Below are 17,252 nucleotides of genomic sequence, written 5' to 3'. Positions count from 1 at the left end.
TGACGTCTAGTGTTGTCATGGAGAAAGAGGAGCTCCCTTGCACTTCTTTGGCGACGAACACCCAGAAGTAATTTCTTCGATTTCCTGAGGGCAGCACAATACACTTCAGAGTTGATCGTTCAACTACGTCCTCAATTACTTGCCGGATTTATTCCAATTTCTGTCTACCTCTACATTTTTTACTGTCTACGGCTCCCTCTAGTACCAGGAAATTCATTCCCTCATGTCTTAACAGATGTCCTATCATCATGTTCCTTCTCCTTTTCAGTGTTTTCCATAAATTCCTTTTCTCTCCGATTCTAAGCAGAACTTCCTCATTCCTTACCTCATCAGTCCACCTAAGTTTCAACATTCATCTGTAGTACTACATCTCAAATACCTCGATTCTCTACTGTTCCGGTTCACACACGGTGAGTGTTTCACTACGATACAGTGCTGTACATTCTCTGAAATTTCTGTCTAAAATTAAGGTCGATATTTGATATTACTAGACTTCTCTTGGCAACGGCCTTGCCGCAGTGGATACACCGAAGTTAAGCGCTGTCGGGCGTAGACGGCTCTTGGATGGGTGACCATCCAGCCGCCATGCGCTGTTGGCATTTTTCGGGGTGCACTCAGCCTCGTGATGTCAAATTAGGAGCTACTCGACCGAATAGTAGCGGCTCCGGTCAAAGAAAACCATCATAACGACCGGGAGAGCGGTGTGCTGACCACATTCCCGTCCTATCCGCATCCTCAACCGAGGATGACACGGCGGTCGAATGGTCCCGATGGGCCACCTGTGGCCTGAAGACGGGGTGCTTTAAACTTCCCTTGGTCAGGAATGCCTGTTTTGCCATTGCTAGTCTGCTTTTGATGTCCTCCTTGCTCCGTCCGTTATTGGTTATTTTACTGCCTAGGTAGCAGAATTCCTTAACTTCATCTACTAGCAGTGTCTATTTTTTATCGCCAGTCCGCCCCCTTTAAGAACTTGCAGCATCCTGTCGTTATAAAATATTTTTCTTTTTGGATGCAAACGAATTTTAAAACACGTCTCTGTAACAGCAGTTTCCACATATCAGTAATTTGTCATAAATCAGTGGAGCACATCTTCGTTACATTTCGCTCGCGATAGTATTGACAACATTCACTTAATAGAAAATTCTTATTAGGAGCGATACTTATGCCAATGATCTTTTAACGTTGTGAGTATAATTTAGACATTCCTTTATTAATTTTAATATCCATAAAATGTGCTAAAACTGTACTTTGCTTTTTACCGCGTAGATTGCGCCTCGTGATGAGGCTTTAGGATGGGAAACCTGTTGTGCTTTAACAAAACAACAATTTAAGCTGCTGTTAGCGTAATTCTTCCTAGCATCACATGTGCTAGACGCTCGACTTTTTTAAACAGAGCAAAATAAAATGTCAGATCTAATCCAGTAACCGTACATCCTAACCCCGGCCCTATACTAATGCAGCCCACCAGTTTACTCGATGGCGACGCCTCTCCAGCGCACACGGTCTACCTACTTGCGCAGCACGCTTCTTTTCCGCCATCATCTCCCCCCCCCCCCCCCCTCCTTTTTGCTAACCACTCCACCCCTTCCCCGCCTCTGCCCCTCGCCTCCTCGTCTACCTCGCTGCTGAATTCGGAGCGCGCCAGCCGGGCCGCCGTCCCGCTGACCCCGTGCTCGTTGGCAGGCAAAGCAGAACCATTGGTCGCAGCTGCGTCGCAGACGAGGGCGCTTCGCGACGGCACCTGCGCGCCGCCGCGCCTCGCATAATGGAATCGCGTGCAGCTGCGCGCACCGGCCACCCGCCAAAACAATACCGGCGCGCGTTTATTTCGCCGAATAAAAAAGGATGGCCACGAAAAAAAATGCGTCAGCTTTAGCCCTCCACCCCCACACACACACCCCTCGATATATAATTTTTTTTTTTTTTTTTGTTCTTCTCTAGCCCCACGAATCGAATCTGTAATCATTTGGGTAGTGTATGGACGCACCGGTGCGAAGTGATAAAATTATTTCCGCACGTGTGTACCCGTGCTTAATAAAGGCAAATAATATTTATGTAATTACGCCATATATCTAGTGGGAGGAGGCGCCCTTTTAGTCGAAAACAACAGGCAATCTGAGTGCACTAGACTGGAAGTATTTTGCCTGACGGCGACCCGTGCGTAATAGCACCAGTTATGAACGGTGGAAATTAAACGAACGCTACAAGGCTAGATTTTGTTCGGTGCTCAGTTTCCATTCGAGCTGCCGTACTCCATAAAAATAACTTTGTGACACTGCACAGTTTTCAGCAAGCTGCACAGTTTTCCATACGTTATTCGCGGGTTAAGAAGTCATAAGACTTTTTATGAAATACAATATTCAGAAAAGAGTCTTCGTCAACTGCCCCACAGTTGATTCATGTTAGTGTAAATAACAACCAAAACAGCTGCATTAGGGTACATGGATTGTTATACGCCATGTTCCCTTACACTGACTGTTCTCTGGACTTCTGTCAGGCGGTCTGCTGAGTGGTGATGTGCCCATCACATTCCGGAATGCGCCCTCAACTTCAGGGTATTAGACTTTTTCATTCATGATACCGCTACAGTTCAGAGACAATTTATTACGATGACCTTGGCAGCGTAACATGATAAAGTGCACTGATCGAAACTGGTAGTGAAATAATAGATGTAGCTTCATACACCTGTGGTGTTAGTATTTTATCCATCTTCATCAACTATAGTTCTAGTTATGGGCCAGCCGCGGTGGTCTCGCGGTTCTAGGCGTGCAGTCCGGAACCGTGCGACTGCTACGGTCGCAGGTTCGAGTCCTGGCTCTGGCATGGATGTGTGTGATGTCCTTAGGTTAGTTAGGTTTAAGTAGTTCTAAGTTCTAGGGGACTAATAACCACAGCAGTTGAGACCCATAGTGCTCAGAGCCATTTGAACCATTTTTTCTAGTTATGGAAATAATCAACAAGAAGTTGCATAAACGTAGTTTTGTTTCCTTAACCGGTTTCAGGCAGTTAGTCTCCTTCTTCAGAATGTTGTACAAAAGAATCAAGCTTATCATAATGATAAACAAAAAAATGGTTCAAATGGCTCTGAGTACTATGCGACTTAACTTCTGAGGTCATCAGCCGCCCAGAACTTAGAACTAATTAAACCTAACAAACCTAACGACACCACACACATCCATGCCCGAGGCAGGATTCGAACCTGTGATCATAGCGGTCGCTCGGTTCCGGACTGTAGCGCCGAGAACCACACGGCCACTCCAGCCGACAATGATAATCCTATCACTAATTATTGTTTACGTTCCCCACTCTTTAAGTCACTTTTTAATGTAACTTAATAGTTTTCTTTTGATGTTCCGTTGCGAGAGTCAGCGCAGGTTACATTTTCTTCCACTGTGAATTAATGCAGTTTCATCTCGGATATGACACTATTATTCTGTTACTGAACATAAATCGGAGTATAGAAATAAGAACAGATTCTAGGTGAATTACGTGCATTTGAAAATTGCTTTTAGACCATCTTCAGGTTGTTGTTGTGATCTTCAGTCCAGAGACTGGTTGGATGCTGCTGTCGGTGCTACCCTATCCTGTGCTAGAGCGCCTCCATCTCCGACTAACTATTGCACCCTACATTCTTCTGAATCTGTTTAGTGCATTCATCTCTTGGTCTCCCTCTACGATTTTTACCCTCCACGCTGCCCTGCACTTGTACTACTATGATAGGCGTGGGCTTCGTGTCTATCTTGGCTGCAATAATGCGTTTACCATGCTGTTCGTAATACCTGACCCACGCTCTTATTTTTTTATTCATTATTAAACATCTTCATGCATTACCTCTATTTGATTTTGTGTTTACAATCCTGTATTCACCTGACCAGAAGTCTTGTTCCACCGAACGTCACTAATTCCCACCATATCTAACTTTAACCTATCCATTTCGCTTTTTAAATTTTTCTAACCTACTGGCCCGATTAAGGGATCTGACATTCCACTCTCCGATCCGTTGAACGTCAGATTTCTTTCTCCTGATAACGGCGTCCTCCTGGTTAGTCCCCTCCTGGAGGTCCGAATGAGGGACTGTTTTACCTAAGCAATATTTTACTCAAGCGGACGCCATCATCACTTAACCCACAGTAAAGCTGCATGCCATTGGGGAAAATTACCGCTGTAGTTTCCCCCTTGCTTTCAGCTGTTCGCAGTACCAGCACAGCAAAGTCCGTTTTGGTTAATGTTAATTGCAGATCAGTCAATCCTACGGACTGTTGCCCATGCAACTACTGAAAATGCTGCTGCCGCTCTTCGGGAACCACACGCTTGTCTGGCCTCTGAAGAGATATCCCTCCGTTGTGGTTGCATCTACGAAACGGCTATTTATATCGCTGAGGCGCTCAAGCCTGCCCACCAATGGCAAATTCCATGGTTCATGGGGGCATCTTCAGGTACAAAAGCAAAAATCAATATTACTTTTGGTATCTCGGTCTTAACCTTATTGCAATTAATTACAGAGAATTTTACAGCAGCTACGTTTAACATTTATTTACAAAGCATCTTTTGTGGTAATTTTGCATTCGGATGCATAAGTTTGTACGTATTTGGTTGTTGTGGATTAAGAACAGCATTTTGTTTATAAATATACTGTGTAATTTACCTACGGTATTTCTGCCTCTTGGTTACATGTTTTCCAAACCACTGCTTCTTTCCTCTTTGTGCAAAAGAAACCTCTTACACATATACACTTGGCAGTTTTTGCCTGTACTGCACACTTGCGTTATTTACACGTCACCTCGCTTTTGGAAGTGGAACTGATTTAATGTATGTTCTCACTCAACACAGCATTACCATGTTTATGTCTGTTTATTTGTTTTCGTGTAAGTCGTGAGCATTCTCAATCTGTGAAACCAAAACAGAAAAAAAAAAAAAAAAACTTGAAATAACTTTAAATCACCTCCGCCCTCTGCCCTATCTCCTTTCACATCTCTGTCAAACATACAAGACATTTTCACTTATTTACTCTCTCTCTCTCTCTCTCTCTCTCTCTCTCTCTCTCTCTCTCTCTCTCTCTCCCTTCTACCCTCTCCCTCCCCATCCCCCCTACTACACAAACTACTTCTACTCTCTCTCTCTCTCTATCTCTCTCTCTCTCTCTCTCTCTCTCTCTCACACACACACACACACACACACACACACACACACACTCGAATTATGTCATGAAAAATTAATGTAGGTTCATAGGTTAACAGATTGGCAATTCTCAAAACGAATGAATAGAACAAACACTGTGTTAGTGGCCCGAGTGAGAACACACATAACTTCAGTTCCACTTCCAAAAATAGGTGACTTGTAAATACCGCAAGTGCAGAGTAAGAAGTAGTGCAGAATGGAAAAAGCTGACAACTGTACTATATATGCTGAAAAAAGTTTCTTTTGACATCAACCTCTGGTAACAAAGAGGCAAGAAACAGTGGCTTGGAGAATATGTAAACAAAAGGCAAGAACACTGTAAGTTGCACACCAACTTTATGAACAAAATGCTGTTTTTAATGCAAAACAACCGAAAATGTACGAACATATGTCTCCAGTTTTGCGGAATGACTACAGAGAATTCTTTATAAATGAAAGTGAAAAGTGTCTGGCGTGCAATTCTCTTTAATTAATTGCAGTAAACCAATAGTAATAGTTTTTTCTTTTCTACCTGATGATGGCCTAAACGACCGTCAGTGACTGTAAAATGAAATTAATTCACCTAGAATCTGTTGATATTTCTATACTATGAGTTGTGTACAGTAACAGAATGATAGTCATATCCGAGATGAAACTGCATCACCTAAAGCTCCATTACAAAGTGACGTAAAGAGGAGCGAGCACGAACAGAAATCGGTGCTGTGGCTGAACATAATGTGATGTGATAAACGTGATTCAGTGAGATCACTGGTGACGTGTTGTTAACAGGGCTGTTTCTATTAGTACTAGTGAGTGTACCTGTGATAAAATTATTGATGACTGAATATCTCTCTTTCATTTCATTTAAAACAAAAGTGAAAATGCAGTGGTGCTAAAAGAAAGTATTTTTTTATGGGGCCGTGAGAGGGCTGAATACACAACCCAGGGAGTGCTATTTCTTCATCTTACCTGCTCGTAGAATTTACTGCCGCCTGTCCAAATCGTACTTTTCCCTAGTGCCTTGCTGTGGCCCACAATTTAAATGCAGTACGCATCTGACATTAATGACGTCGTAAAATGGGTGACTTACGTAACTGTCGTATTTACAGGTTTTTGGAGTATTGACGTGTCCTCGTAATGTTTTACATGGGGCATTCAGGCATTATCTTACTGGGTTGCAAACAAAAAGACCAGCTTGTTCTCGTAACAAGGCAGGATGCCAATTTACTTGTCAGTAATTTCCATTATGATATTTGTTGAACCTGCTGCCTGGTCCATAATGTGTCATCAAAACTACACTAGGTTGCCATAAAGACAACCCATTGAGCAGGCTTTAACTGATTATGTTATGCAGCACAGAACAATCCGGCTCTGTATCCAAGCGTACAGAAGTGTGGTTCAAACACACCAGCACTACAGGCGAATGTTTCACATTGATTTCGAAAACTGTAGGAATATAGTCCCAAGAGAACCTAAGCGTCCGTGTGAGAGGTTTCACAAAAATCACATGTACCAGTTAGCTATTATAATGTGCGTTGTAAACTCAGGGAACCCTTAAAATACACTCGTCACTTCAGCGAGTAGGGCGAATCAGTTAATAATGACCGCTGAACTCAGATGAGTTCAGTACAAAACACCTGACACAGACTCATAAAAGTCATATGTGGCAGATCGTGTGCAGAACCAATGAGAAAAAGATTCTTAATAAGGCTACAGTACCAGTCATTTAAGTGTTCAGAGGCAAGTGATCACATGACGTAGACTTCAGAACTTCAAAAAAAAATTCTAAAGGTCCTTAGATTCCCCAGATGTCAGCTCATATTTTCATTAATGGTCCACAGCTCGTGGTCTACGGCCTGGTGTTGCTGCCTCTGGATCATGGAGTCCTGGGTTCTATTCCCGGCCGGGTCGAGGATTGTCTTCGCCCTTGGACTGGGTGTTTGTGTAGTCCTCATCGTTTCATCATCATTCTGGAAAGTGGGGAGATTGGACAGTGAAAAGATTGGGAATTAGTCCCGGCGCTAATAACCACGTAGTTGATCGCTCCACAAACAAAATGTGCAAATAATTACAATTATTTACTTTTATATGGTTTTGCGGATTACTGCAAAAATGCGATTTATCGCTGAATAGAATGTAGTCCATGCTTCCCGGTCACAGCAACAATCCAGCTGCTGCCGTTTGATCGGCCGCTGTGGCCGAGCGGTTCTAGTCACTTCAGTCCGGAACAGCTCTGCTGCTACGGTCGCAGGTTCAAATCCTGCCTCGGGCCTGGATGCGTGTGATGTTCTTAGGTTAGTTGGGTTTAAGTAGTTCTAAGTTCTAGGGGACTGATGACCTCAGATGTTAAGTCCCATAGTGCTTACAGCCATTTGAACCATTTGAGCTGCCGTTCGTGTTGTGAACGGAATGTCAAGGTCACCCATGTCCTAATGTGTCATATCTCATGCGACGGTATCGTGGTGCCATTTTGACAAGGACAATGCTCTGTCACAAATGGCATGTGTCTGTATGGACAGACTGTGTGACGTTGAGGTACTCTGGTGGTCAGTGAGGCCCCCAGATCTGTCGCCGATAAAATATGTTTGGGATCAGCTCCCACGTCACCTCCGTTCCAGTGCCAATATCCAAGATATCAACCAGTTACAACGGTAATTGACCAGCTAAAAATCGCTTTCTAACAACCTCTTCAATCCAGCCGAATGAGGGTGATCATCCAAACTAGAGGGGGTGCAACGTCATACTGAAAAGTTGGTTCATACTGGCAAGTACTTTGTAAATTAGAACTGATTTTGTAAATGTCGCAATAACTGCAATAACATCACTGTCACCAGTTAACTTTCATTTCGTTTTTTCCTGTCCCAGCTGATTGTTTCACTTTATCTTTATTTTTTTTAATTTCCTGAACAATGTCGGCTCTATTCCACACTGCCTGTATGTCTCGTCAAGAACAACTTACTGAGTTCATCTTGTTAAAAAGTCTTGACAACAGTCATATCGGCATATCGATTCAGAGTTTCCGTATGCATGTATTTTGTTTGTTATGCGATTGTCCCGGTCGCAGCTGTCTTTCTAGAAGTCAAGAAACACGGCATGAACCAGAAGTCCACTAATTATCACCTTCTGGTTATGATAAAACAACAGAGTAATCTAGTTTTCACACGATCTGTGCTTGCGGAAACAATGTTCGTTTCCATACATACTACATAACTGCATCAACTTGCTTCATAAGTGATCGAATTCAAATGTATGTTCCATAATTATGTAAGATGTAAGTAAGACAGGTCCATTGTTACGCATATCTGTCTAGCGACCGTTCTTATGGACTGTAACAACTTACCTGTTTTCTCCAGAGGCAGGCCGCGTTCCCTTATTCAAGTGACCTACTGTACAATGATGGTAGACGAGCCTACAGGATTACTTAGATGCCTTCATAGGTGTTGTAATTAATGTGTTATCCACTATCTTTAAAGGAGCGATATGTGATGGTTGCAGCATATCCATAGAAACATAACTTAAAGCTGGGTCATGAAACTCTGCAATTAGGCTTTCTCGGGATAGTTCGCCTCTAGCCTCAAGTGTACGACGGCTTGGGTGTTCACCATATCTGTAAACCTCTCCATCGTGTCAAACAGACCTCTGTCCATACAGAATGCCCTTCTTCGTATTCGTTCAATATCCCCTGATAGCCCTATTCGGTAGGGGTACCACACACTTCAGCAGTATTGTACGATAGATCGCACGAGTGCGTCTTGAGCAATCTACTTTGTACGTAGATTGCATTTTCCCAGTATGCCACTGGTTTCCTTTTGTGAGATTCACTGTTTTACATTTCTGAATGTTCAAAGCGAATTACTAACTAATGAAACCTCTTTGAAATCCGAGCAAGAATTGTCTGGACATCTGTGAAGTTCCTTTCAAGCAAAACTTCAAGGTAGATAACTACATCAACTGCGAAAAGTGTGTGCACAAAAATAGCAAGGTTCCCAACACACTTACCTGGGGAACGCCAGAAACTACTTTTACATCCGTCGAGGACTCACCCTTAAAATCTAGCGTTCTCCCTACTAAAAAATCGTCAGTGGTGCTAAATTTCGTTGGCACCGCAATGTACTGGCAGTTTCACTAACAAGCGTTAGTGTGCAACTGAGTCAGACGCTTTTCGGACGTCAGTAAGTATCGTGTCTAGCTGACTGCCTTCATCGATAGTCAGGATTGCATGTGACAAAATCGCTAGTTGGATATTGCTCAGCAATATTTTCATAATCCTTGATGGTTGGCGTGGAGCAGATCCTAAGAATATTGAGAACAGAATGCATCCGACTTTCATGTAAGTTATACAACTATCCGTGTGATACGAATATTGCTACTTTTTTTTTGCCCCAACGTCGCCGCTGGACTGTCTTCGTTGGATGGTTAGGTTAGGGACGGGTTACTCTCCGGCGCTCTCCCTATGTTTTCGCAGTAGGATGGTGGGCGTATAACGCGTCGAAATGGCAGGACGTATCAACAAACACGATCAGACGAGACGGAGTTCCCAGAATAACGTATTAGTGGCGCTCTGTTCCGTTACACAGTAGGGCACTGTGGCAGCCTCTCTGGTGAATGCACTACGGAGTATCTCCGAAGGCTCCATCTTCCTCAAGACCACAGGCGGGGCGCGGAGTGGCGAGAGGGAGGTTGGGTGCGGTTTCGTGGGCGGACTCGTATGCGGGCGGGTCGCTTAAAGGGAAAGCGCCTGTCCAAACGGAACCCGAACGTTAAAGGAGTGAAGCCGAACGGTTATCGAGTTACGCAGAGAAGGCACAAGGCACCGGTTCGCCGCGCTGACTGTTGAAAATGTGGAGAGCGAGAGAGAGAGAGAGAGAGAGAGAGAGAGAGAGAGAGAGAGAGAGAGAGAGAGAGAGATGGGAGAGAGGTGTGGGTTGAGGAAGAGGAACGGGTGGGAACAGAGGGCGGGAGGGAACAGAAATGAAAAAAAAAAAAAAAAAGAATCTACTTTCCCGTAACGGAACCGAACGCAATTTATTTTGCGGTTTCCGCCTGGGATGGGAGTTCGACTACAGTGATCAGAGTACGCCAGTACGTATGAATTTGGAATCAGTATAACTGAACACAAAGTGCCGCGTTCGGCTAAGTTTAGCCTCCGGCGTCCGTACCAAGTTTCCTTTTCCTCGGCAGCGTCACAAAACTGCAATTGCTCCGACTCTCTCAGGAATGCTTAAGATGAGGCACACGTAATTAGACATGGTACTTCGCATATTAAGCAGCTTGTAATTCCCAGGATATGCCATTCTGCTCGGCAAATGCACTCCTTAAATCTCGGCTTAATGAAGGAATCTACGAACGTGTTCGGCCGGAATAATTAGTAGGAAATTCGCCGCAGAGATACAGACAGCGTGCCTTTGCTCTGGAGGTAATGGAAGAACCATAAAGTAAGTAAATAATCTTAGGCAGATCGGCGCAGTTGTTAGATCAGTTTCTGCTGCTACAATGGCAGGTTATCAAGATGAGTCTGAATGTGGTCTTACAGTCGGTGCACGAGCAATGGTACAGAGCATGTGCGAGGTAGTGATGAAGCGGGGATTTTCCAGTGTATTTTCCATTTCACGAGAGTGCCGTGAATACCAGGAATCGGATAAAGCATCAAATCTCCGAATTCACTGTTGCCGAGAAAAAATCTTGCAAGAACGGGACCAACGACAACTGAAGAGAATCGTTCAACGTGGCAGAAGTGCAGCCATTCCGCAAATTGGTGCAGATTTCAGTGCTGGGCCATTAACAAGTGTCAGCGTACGAAACATCATCGACATCAGCTTTCGGAGCCGAAGGTCCACTCGTGTACCCTTGATACCCCACAGTACAAAGCTTTACGCCTCGCCTGGCCCCCTCAACGCCGACGTTGGGCTGTTGATGACTAGAAATATGTTCCCTGATCTGACGGGTCTCGTTTGAAATTGTATCATGCGGATGGAATTGTGCAGATATGGAGACGAGTTCATGAACCTGCAAGTCTGCAGGGTACTGCTCAAGCTGGTGGAGGCTCTTTAATGGTCTGGGGCACGGACAGTTGGAGGGATATTGGACCCCTGATACGTGTACATCGATTTCCCACATGGGCCTCAGCTGCATTCAGCAGCGACTCATAGTGTAAAATGTGGCCAGCCATAGTATCTTCACGCTTCATTACGTTATTTATCAAGCACATTAACTCGTTGCAGAAAGTGTTTCTTCTTTACAATCTTTTCATCAGATCTTTAGATGACTTCTGTAACAACCCGTTTCAGATAACTCTAAAGGTTTCGTTTCTGTCTTTCCCATTTTCCAAGTTTCCCAGGCACTCAGGCCGGGGTTTTCATGAATATTTTTCTATGTCCTTTCAAATTCCCTCGATGCTAGCCATAAATGGTGTGCTTTCGTGTGTTCGATAGAGTTGTCTATTAGATTTTTTAATTCCAGAAATTGAATCAGAAACTTGGTTGAACACAAAAAAGAACACCATTTTATTGTGCCATGGTTAATATCTACGGTTGCTAGCTGGACATGTCTTGCACTGGGGGTTAGGTGGTTTGTGAATGAAGTGTTTTCCATAGACCCTGCCCTCTACACTTCTTACAGACACTGCTGTGTGCAAGACGTTCTCTTAACATTCTAAGCAGCTGTTTCATCCAGCGAGTACCTACCAGTTAACAGATCGTTGTCCTTTAAGGACACTTTGCAATGTATCTGTTGGGACGTAAGCAGGGAATAAAAAAACATGCTTTCAAACGATTGATTAAAGAAATTCAATAGTGTAAATATGTCACAGGATTCGAACAGAGTAGCAGGTACCGATCGTATTTCTCCTACGTGCCTCAGCAAACAGTGGAGCTGGCAAATCGGAAGTTACCGTGCGTGGGTGTCAGTTGTCATGAGTGAAGTGGCGTATTTAAATTTTAACCTCATCCAAAAACGTTTACGTATGTTTTATACGTATTTATCTTCTGTTAATAAACACCTGTTTCTGACCCTTTCTTCCCCGTTCCTGTACCCCCCCCCCCCCCCCCAACTCACCCATCCAACCCTCACACATCTCCCCGGTCAGGACTCGGGAGTTAGGGAGTGGGCATGTGCTGCGCGCGGCAGCGAGCTCTGACATTCCGCAGTCGACAAATGGGACAGGCGAGTTGTCAGTAATTGCCAGAAAGTGCGCAACAATGTCATAAAACCAGTGTAACAGTGCACGTGTTAAACGCAATTGCTGACGACTTCATTACACTGTGTGGAAATTCCGGCGCGCTCTCGTGTCCCGTTTATGTCCATAGCTGCGCAATTACATTCCCTCCTGCCTTTAAGCGCGGTTATCACGCCTGTTCACTACCGTTGTTCATAGAAGTCTTCACTAAAGACTGTCATTTTCCTGTGAAGAATTTTCATTTACTCAGGAAACATTGTTTTTGTATTTCAGTAACCCTACAGCCCTGTGGACAAGGCAAGAGAGCAGTGTAAGTTAAGTACTTGTTTAGTGAATATTCCTTATGGGGGAAAACCGTAGCTTTATTCCCACCAAGCGACCTAATTTTATCTTCATTGTTGTGGATTTCAGATAATCCGTAGAAATGTTTAACTACGCTCTTCATTTAAGATTCGGCGATGCGTTTCGTAGCACCGTGTATACCAAGGAGGAAGTGCTCAGATTAAAAAGGGTGTAAGACGGGATGTGATCTTTTGCCCCTACTATGGAATCTGTACGTCGAAAAAGAAACGACGGAAATAAGAGAAGAGTTGAATGTAATCTGAATTGAAGGGGAAAGGGTATCAGTGGTAGAATTCGCTGATGACAATGCTTTCCTCATTGAAAGTGATGAACAATAACAGGATCCGCTCAATGGAATGAACAGTTCAGTGGGTACTGAATAACGAAATAAGAGTAGATCGAAGGGTAACGAAAGTAATGAGAAATAGTAGAAATAAGAACATCGAGAAACTTAACATCAGAATTGGTGATTATGAAGTAAATTAAGTTAAGGAATTTTGATACATTGACTTCCATGGATAAGGTAAGATATGAAGAGGTTCTCCGGAGAATCGGCGAGGAGAGGAATACACGGAAAACACTGATACGAAAAAGGCACGGAATGAGAGGACATCTGTTAAGACATCTGGGAATAACTTCCATGGTCTAGAGGGAGCTGAAGAGGGTAAAAACTGTGGAAGAAGACAGAGAATGGAATACATCCAGCAAATAACTGCAGACGTACGATGCAAGTGGTACTCTCAGACGAAGAGGTTGGCAGGTCGGCACAGGAGAGGAATTCGCGGCCGGGGCGCATCAAAGCAGTCAGAAGACTTGAGTCAAAATAATAATAATTATTATTATTATTATATTTATTACATATAAATTTTTAATGACAGCTATAAAATTTAGTTCTTATGGCATGACTCGTCTCGAAAATGACCTAATCGTTTGCCTAAAAAATAGCAATATTAATATCTACCTCCTTCCTCCTCTGCCCTCTCAAAATATATCCCGCCCGAAATAAAATTCTTTGGTCGCCCATTTGGAGGAGGGAGAAAGACATTAATAGTGCTATTTTTGATGTGAATGAGTAGGTCATTTCCGAGACGTGTCACGGCATAAGAGCTAAATTTTATAGATGACATTAAAACTTATTATTCTAGGCAATTAATAAATATTCACTCAATATATAAATAAAAACTCTGGACTTTAGATTCTGAGGGAGGGCAGTAAATGGCCCCCTCTTGCCCCCGCCGTCTCCTCCCGCCCCCTAACGTCCTCCTCCTTACGGACACCCATGCATCAGTTGAAATAACTAGCGCAAACGTAACATAAATGCTGAACTTTTAAGTTTTTCATTTAACGACACTTCTTTAGGGGTCAAAGGGTACATTTCGGATCCAAAAATAGGCTTGAAATACTTTGTTCTACTTAGCACTGCAGTCTGAAATGCTGCAAATAGCTTTTGCAAGGTATTATTTGCTCACATCCAAAAATCGACATTATGGAGATTAAAGAACACATCTCCATCTTTAGTGATGCAATGAAAGTAGTCGCTATACATCCAAGTAAATAGGTGTGTGATCTACAGGGAGCAGATTTTCCGGCGTGCAGCTAGGCACGCTAGACAAGGCTCAGTATGTACCTAAATTGAGATAACGCAGCGAGCATGTGGCGGTCGAGCGAGACCAAGACCTGGTCGGTGGATTGGCCTCTACCACTCGACGGTTCTAAAAAAATCATAAAGTTATTTCAGTCGCATAATAGCCGCTCCAAGATATCTAGTCTTCATAGAGACTAGAGTGCTATGTTTGTGAACAAACAGTAATGGAGGAAGACGTGTAGCAGAGAGCTAATGGCAAAGTGATGCTCGGAGACAGTCAGCTAGTATAAAGCAGTTGGTGGAGCAGTAACCGCGAAGCGCTGGGATGAAGGTTCTAGGATCTTTCTGACTGTCGGTTTTGTCGCAAATATTCCATACAGATGGATTACGCAACTGGATCCGATGATACGATTCGTATCAAAAATGTTACTGAAATGGTTCCCATCGTAAGTCCGCAGGCGGTTTGTTGCTGTGTCCTCTCGAATGACCCAGTGACCATGTTCCCTATGAAAAGTTATATACAACTTCCGGCCTTCCTTCCTTTCGTCTACAAGGATTTCCTCTTTGTGGCGCAATAGCGTGTAAAATACAAGCGATACTGAAGGGAGATCAAGTTTCGTACATTAACTGTCCAGTGTACGTGCACTGAAAGTGAAGCGTTTAGTGCGATAAGGAGTCTGTGATACCTTAAAAGGAGTTCCACTGCTTTATTACGAAAATTACATAATATTAACATTCGTGGTACACTAATTTTAGCTGCATCCACCAGAAAAATGTGCTGGATTCCGGAAGGCATGCAGGAGAATTACTGCCAAGTTTGGTAAGTGCGAGAGAGATACCGGCAGACGTAAAGCTCTAAGGGTTTTGTCTGAATAGCCCAAGCGGTAAAACATTATCAAGAGTAAGGAGAAAGTCACGCGTTCGAGTCCCGGTCTGGCACACTGTCGTAATCTGCTGCGATGTTTCAAATCCCCGCGCATCCCGGAGCAGAGTGAAAATTCATTCTGGAGGTAAAATTATGGTATTTGAAACGACTGTTTACTTCGCTGTGAATATCTAAAAACGATTGTATATTTAGTAACAAGAGACATCTTTTGGAACCTAAACAAAATTTCTGTAAAATAATTAAAGGAATCTTTGTTGTATTCGTTCAGAACTTTATAGCAGTGCGGTTCGGTGAAACTAAACTGTCTAAGGAATAATCACTCAGAACTAGTTTACATGCTCAATAATTAACCTGATTTCACGAGGAAGTTGAAGAATGGTGCGAAAAATGAAAAAGTTTCGTTCAACAAACACTCCATTGCTGTCAGGATAATAGTTCCTATCGATGAATCAGTTTCTTGGTTCAAACTGAACTAGAACCGGGAAAATGAATAAAGTAACCAAACAGTGCCTAAGTATAAGTATTTCATCTGGAACTCTTGTGGCGAACACAAAAATTAACCCTACCATTGGGCTTTCATCTTTCTTTTTCTTATTCCGTTAGTAGCATTTTCGAAATTTGCCAAATTCTGACTGATTTATCTCATGTTGAGAAATTAGAAGCAGCGATCTGTGTTCTACTGGCTAGAAAACTTTCAACAGCCAATATCACATAAATAAAGCCCTTGGTGCACATACCTTGCCCATATCGGTATGCTTAGCGCTCATTGATGATTGTTAATTTTTAAAAATCACACACGCAAAATGTGCAAATGTGCTTTTTACTGCATGTTGTGAATTAACAATGGTTTGTGAGCGCTCCGTATAGCGACATGGCCATTTGCACAAAGTGCTTTTAAACTATAAATATTTCATTTCTGGCAAACCTTTGCATAATGTGCTACATTTTATCCACTATGATGACACAATTAGATGAGGCTGTAACTCGGAATGAACACGTTTTGTAACAGAAAGTTTTTGAAGACAAGGTGACGCTAGTTATATCTGCCGAAACTGGTTGCCAAAAATAAAGACGAATTTATGCCATATTTGTTTTTGGAATTTTGTTTTTACCGAGTATTGCCAAACTTTATTTTGTCATTCGACTTAATGGCTGGTTGCCCCTCCTGACGCCATGTGTAAGCTGAGGATTGCAATTCGTGTGCGCCTACTGTCGTGTAAACGTTTTCAGAAATTATTTCCTTTCTACAGCCGGTCTGCATTTTATATCACCTACTTCGACCATCGTCAGTTATACAAACCTCATTTACCACATTTACATTTTCATTTCCATTTCCTAACCTGTTCCCCTCAGCATCAACCGATGCAATTCGGCTATATTCCATCACTCACGTTCTACTTTTGCAGGAGTTCATCTTATAACGAGGGAAGGAACACAGCAATCACCGGCAGTACTACTGTTTTCTTTATTATTCTTGCGTATCCAGATTTTAGCCATAACAGCCAGCTTCACTGAAAAAATAAAAGGAAATTATAGAACCAGAATTGATTTACGTACAACAGCAAGTAAAACACCACGTTATGCAGTAGCAATGATTCACTCTAGTCAACAGAACATTTGCGTGAGTTACCATCCATCAAACTTGCTGCAGTAACTTCAGTCTGTGTCATGTAGTATAAGTAAAATCTGTATTACAAAATAATCAGCCCAGTTTCATTCCAATACAGTAGTCTAAGATCCTTTTTTCAATAAATAAAGTCAGCAAGTAAATTTGCATATCACCTTTAAATTACATCAAGAAGTGCCGAGTTACAACGTGTTTGCTCATATGTTAGTGGTGAAGAGATCCACCAAATCTTATGCAAAAATCATTAATAGGTTCATGCGAAAGTCGTATACAGAACTATTACATCACATTAGAGGTAAAAAGTAGGAAATCCTTTTTCGGAAGATCGTATCGATAAATTATAGTTCTACACCAATGTGAAATTCCAAAATCTAGCGTTGTCACACCTATCATAGTAATTTAATGAGCCACTAAACGATTAACATAAAAAATTCATACAACTAGTTTTTATGAAGATCTGTTAACATCATAGTAAAATACT

At 42.7% G+C, this 17,252-nt stretch overlaps 1 protein-coding gene across 1 annotated transcript in view; it reads right to left on the bottom strand.

Annotated features, from left to right (window-relative positions):
• Window positions 1-17,252, bottom strand: part of LOC126273296 (skin secretory protein xP2-like) — a 62,999-nt gene that overhangs the window by 36,978 nt on the left and 8,769 nt on the right. The window contains exon 2 of the mRNA XM_049976842.1: window positions 1,594-1,781. Coding sequence (XP_049832799.1) covers window positions 1,594-1,781 — 188 coding nt within the window. The remainder of the gene's footprint in view (window positions 1-1,593; window positions 1,782-17,252) is intronic.

Source organism: Schistocerca gregaria, chromosome 5 (assembly GCF_023897955.1).
Source record: "Schistocerca gregaria isolate iqSchGreg1 chromosome 5, iqSchGreg1.2, whole genome shotgun sequence".
In the NCBI taxonomy this organism is placed as follows: domain Eukaryota; kingdom Metazoa; phylum Arthropoda; class Insecta; order Orthoptera; family Acrididae; genus Schistocerca; species Schistocerca gregaria.
This window is presented reverse-complemented; position numbering and strand designations above follow the sequence as displayed.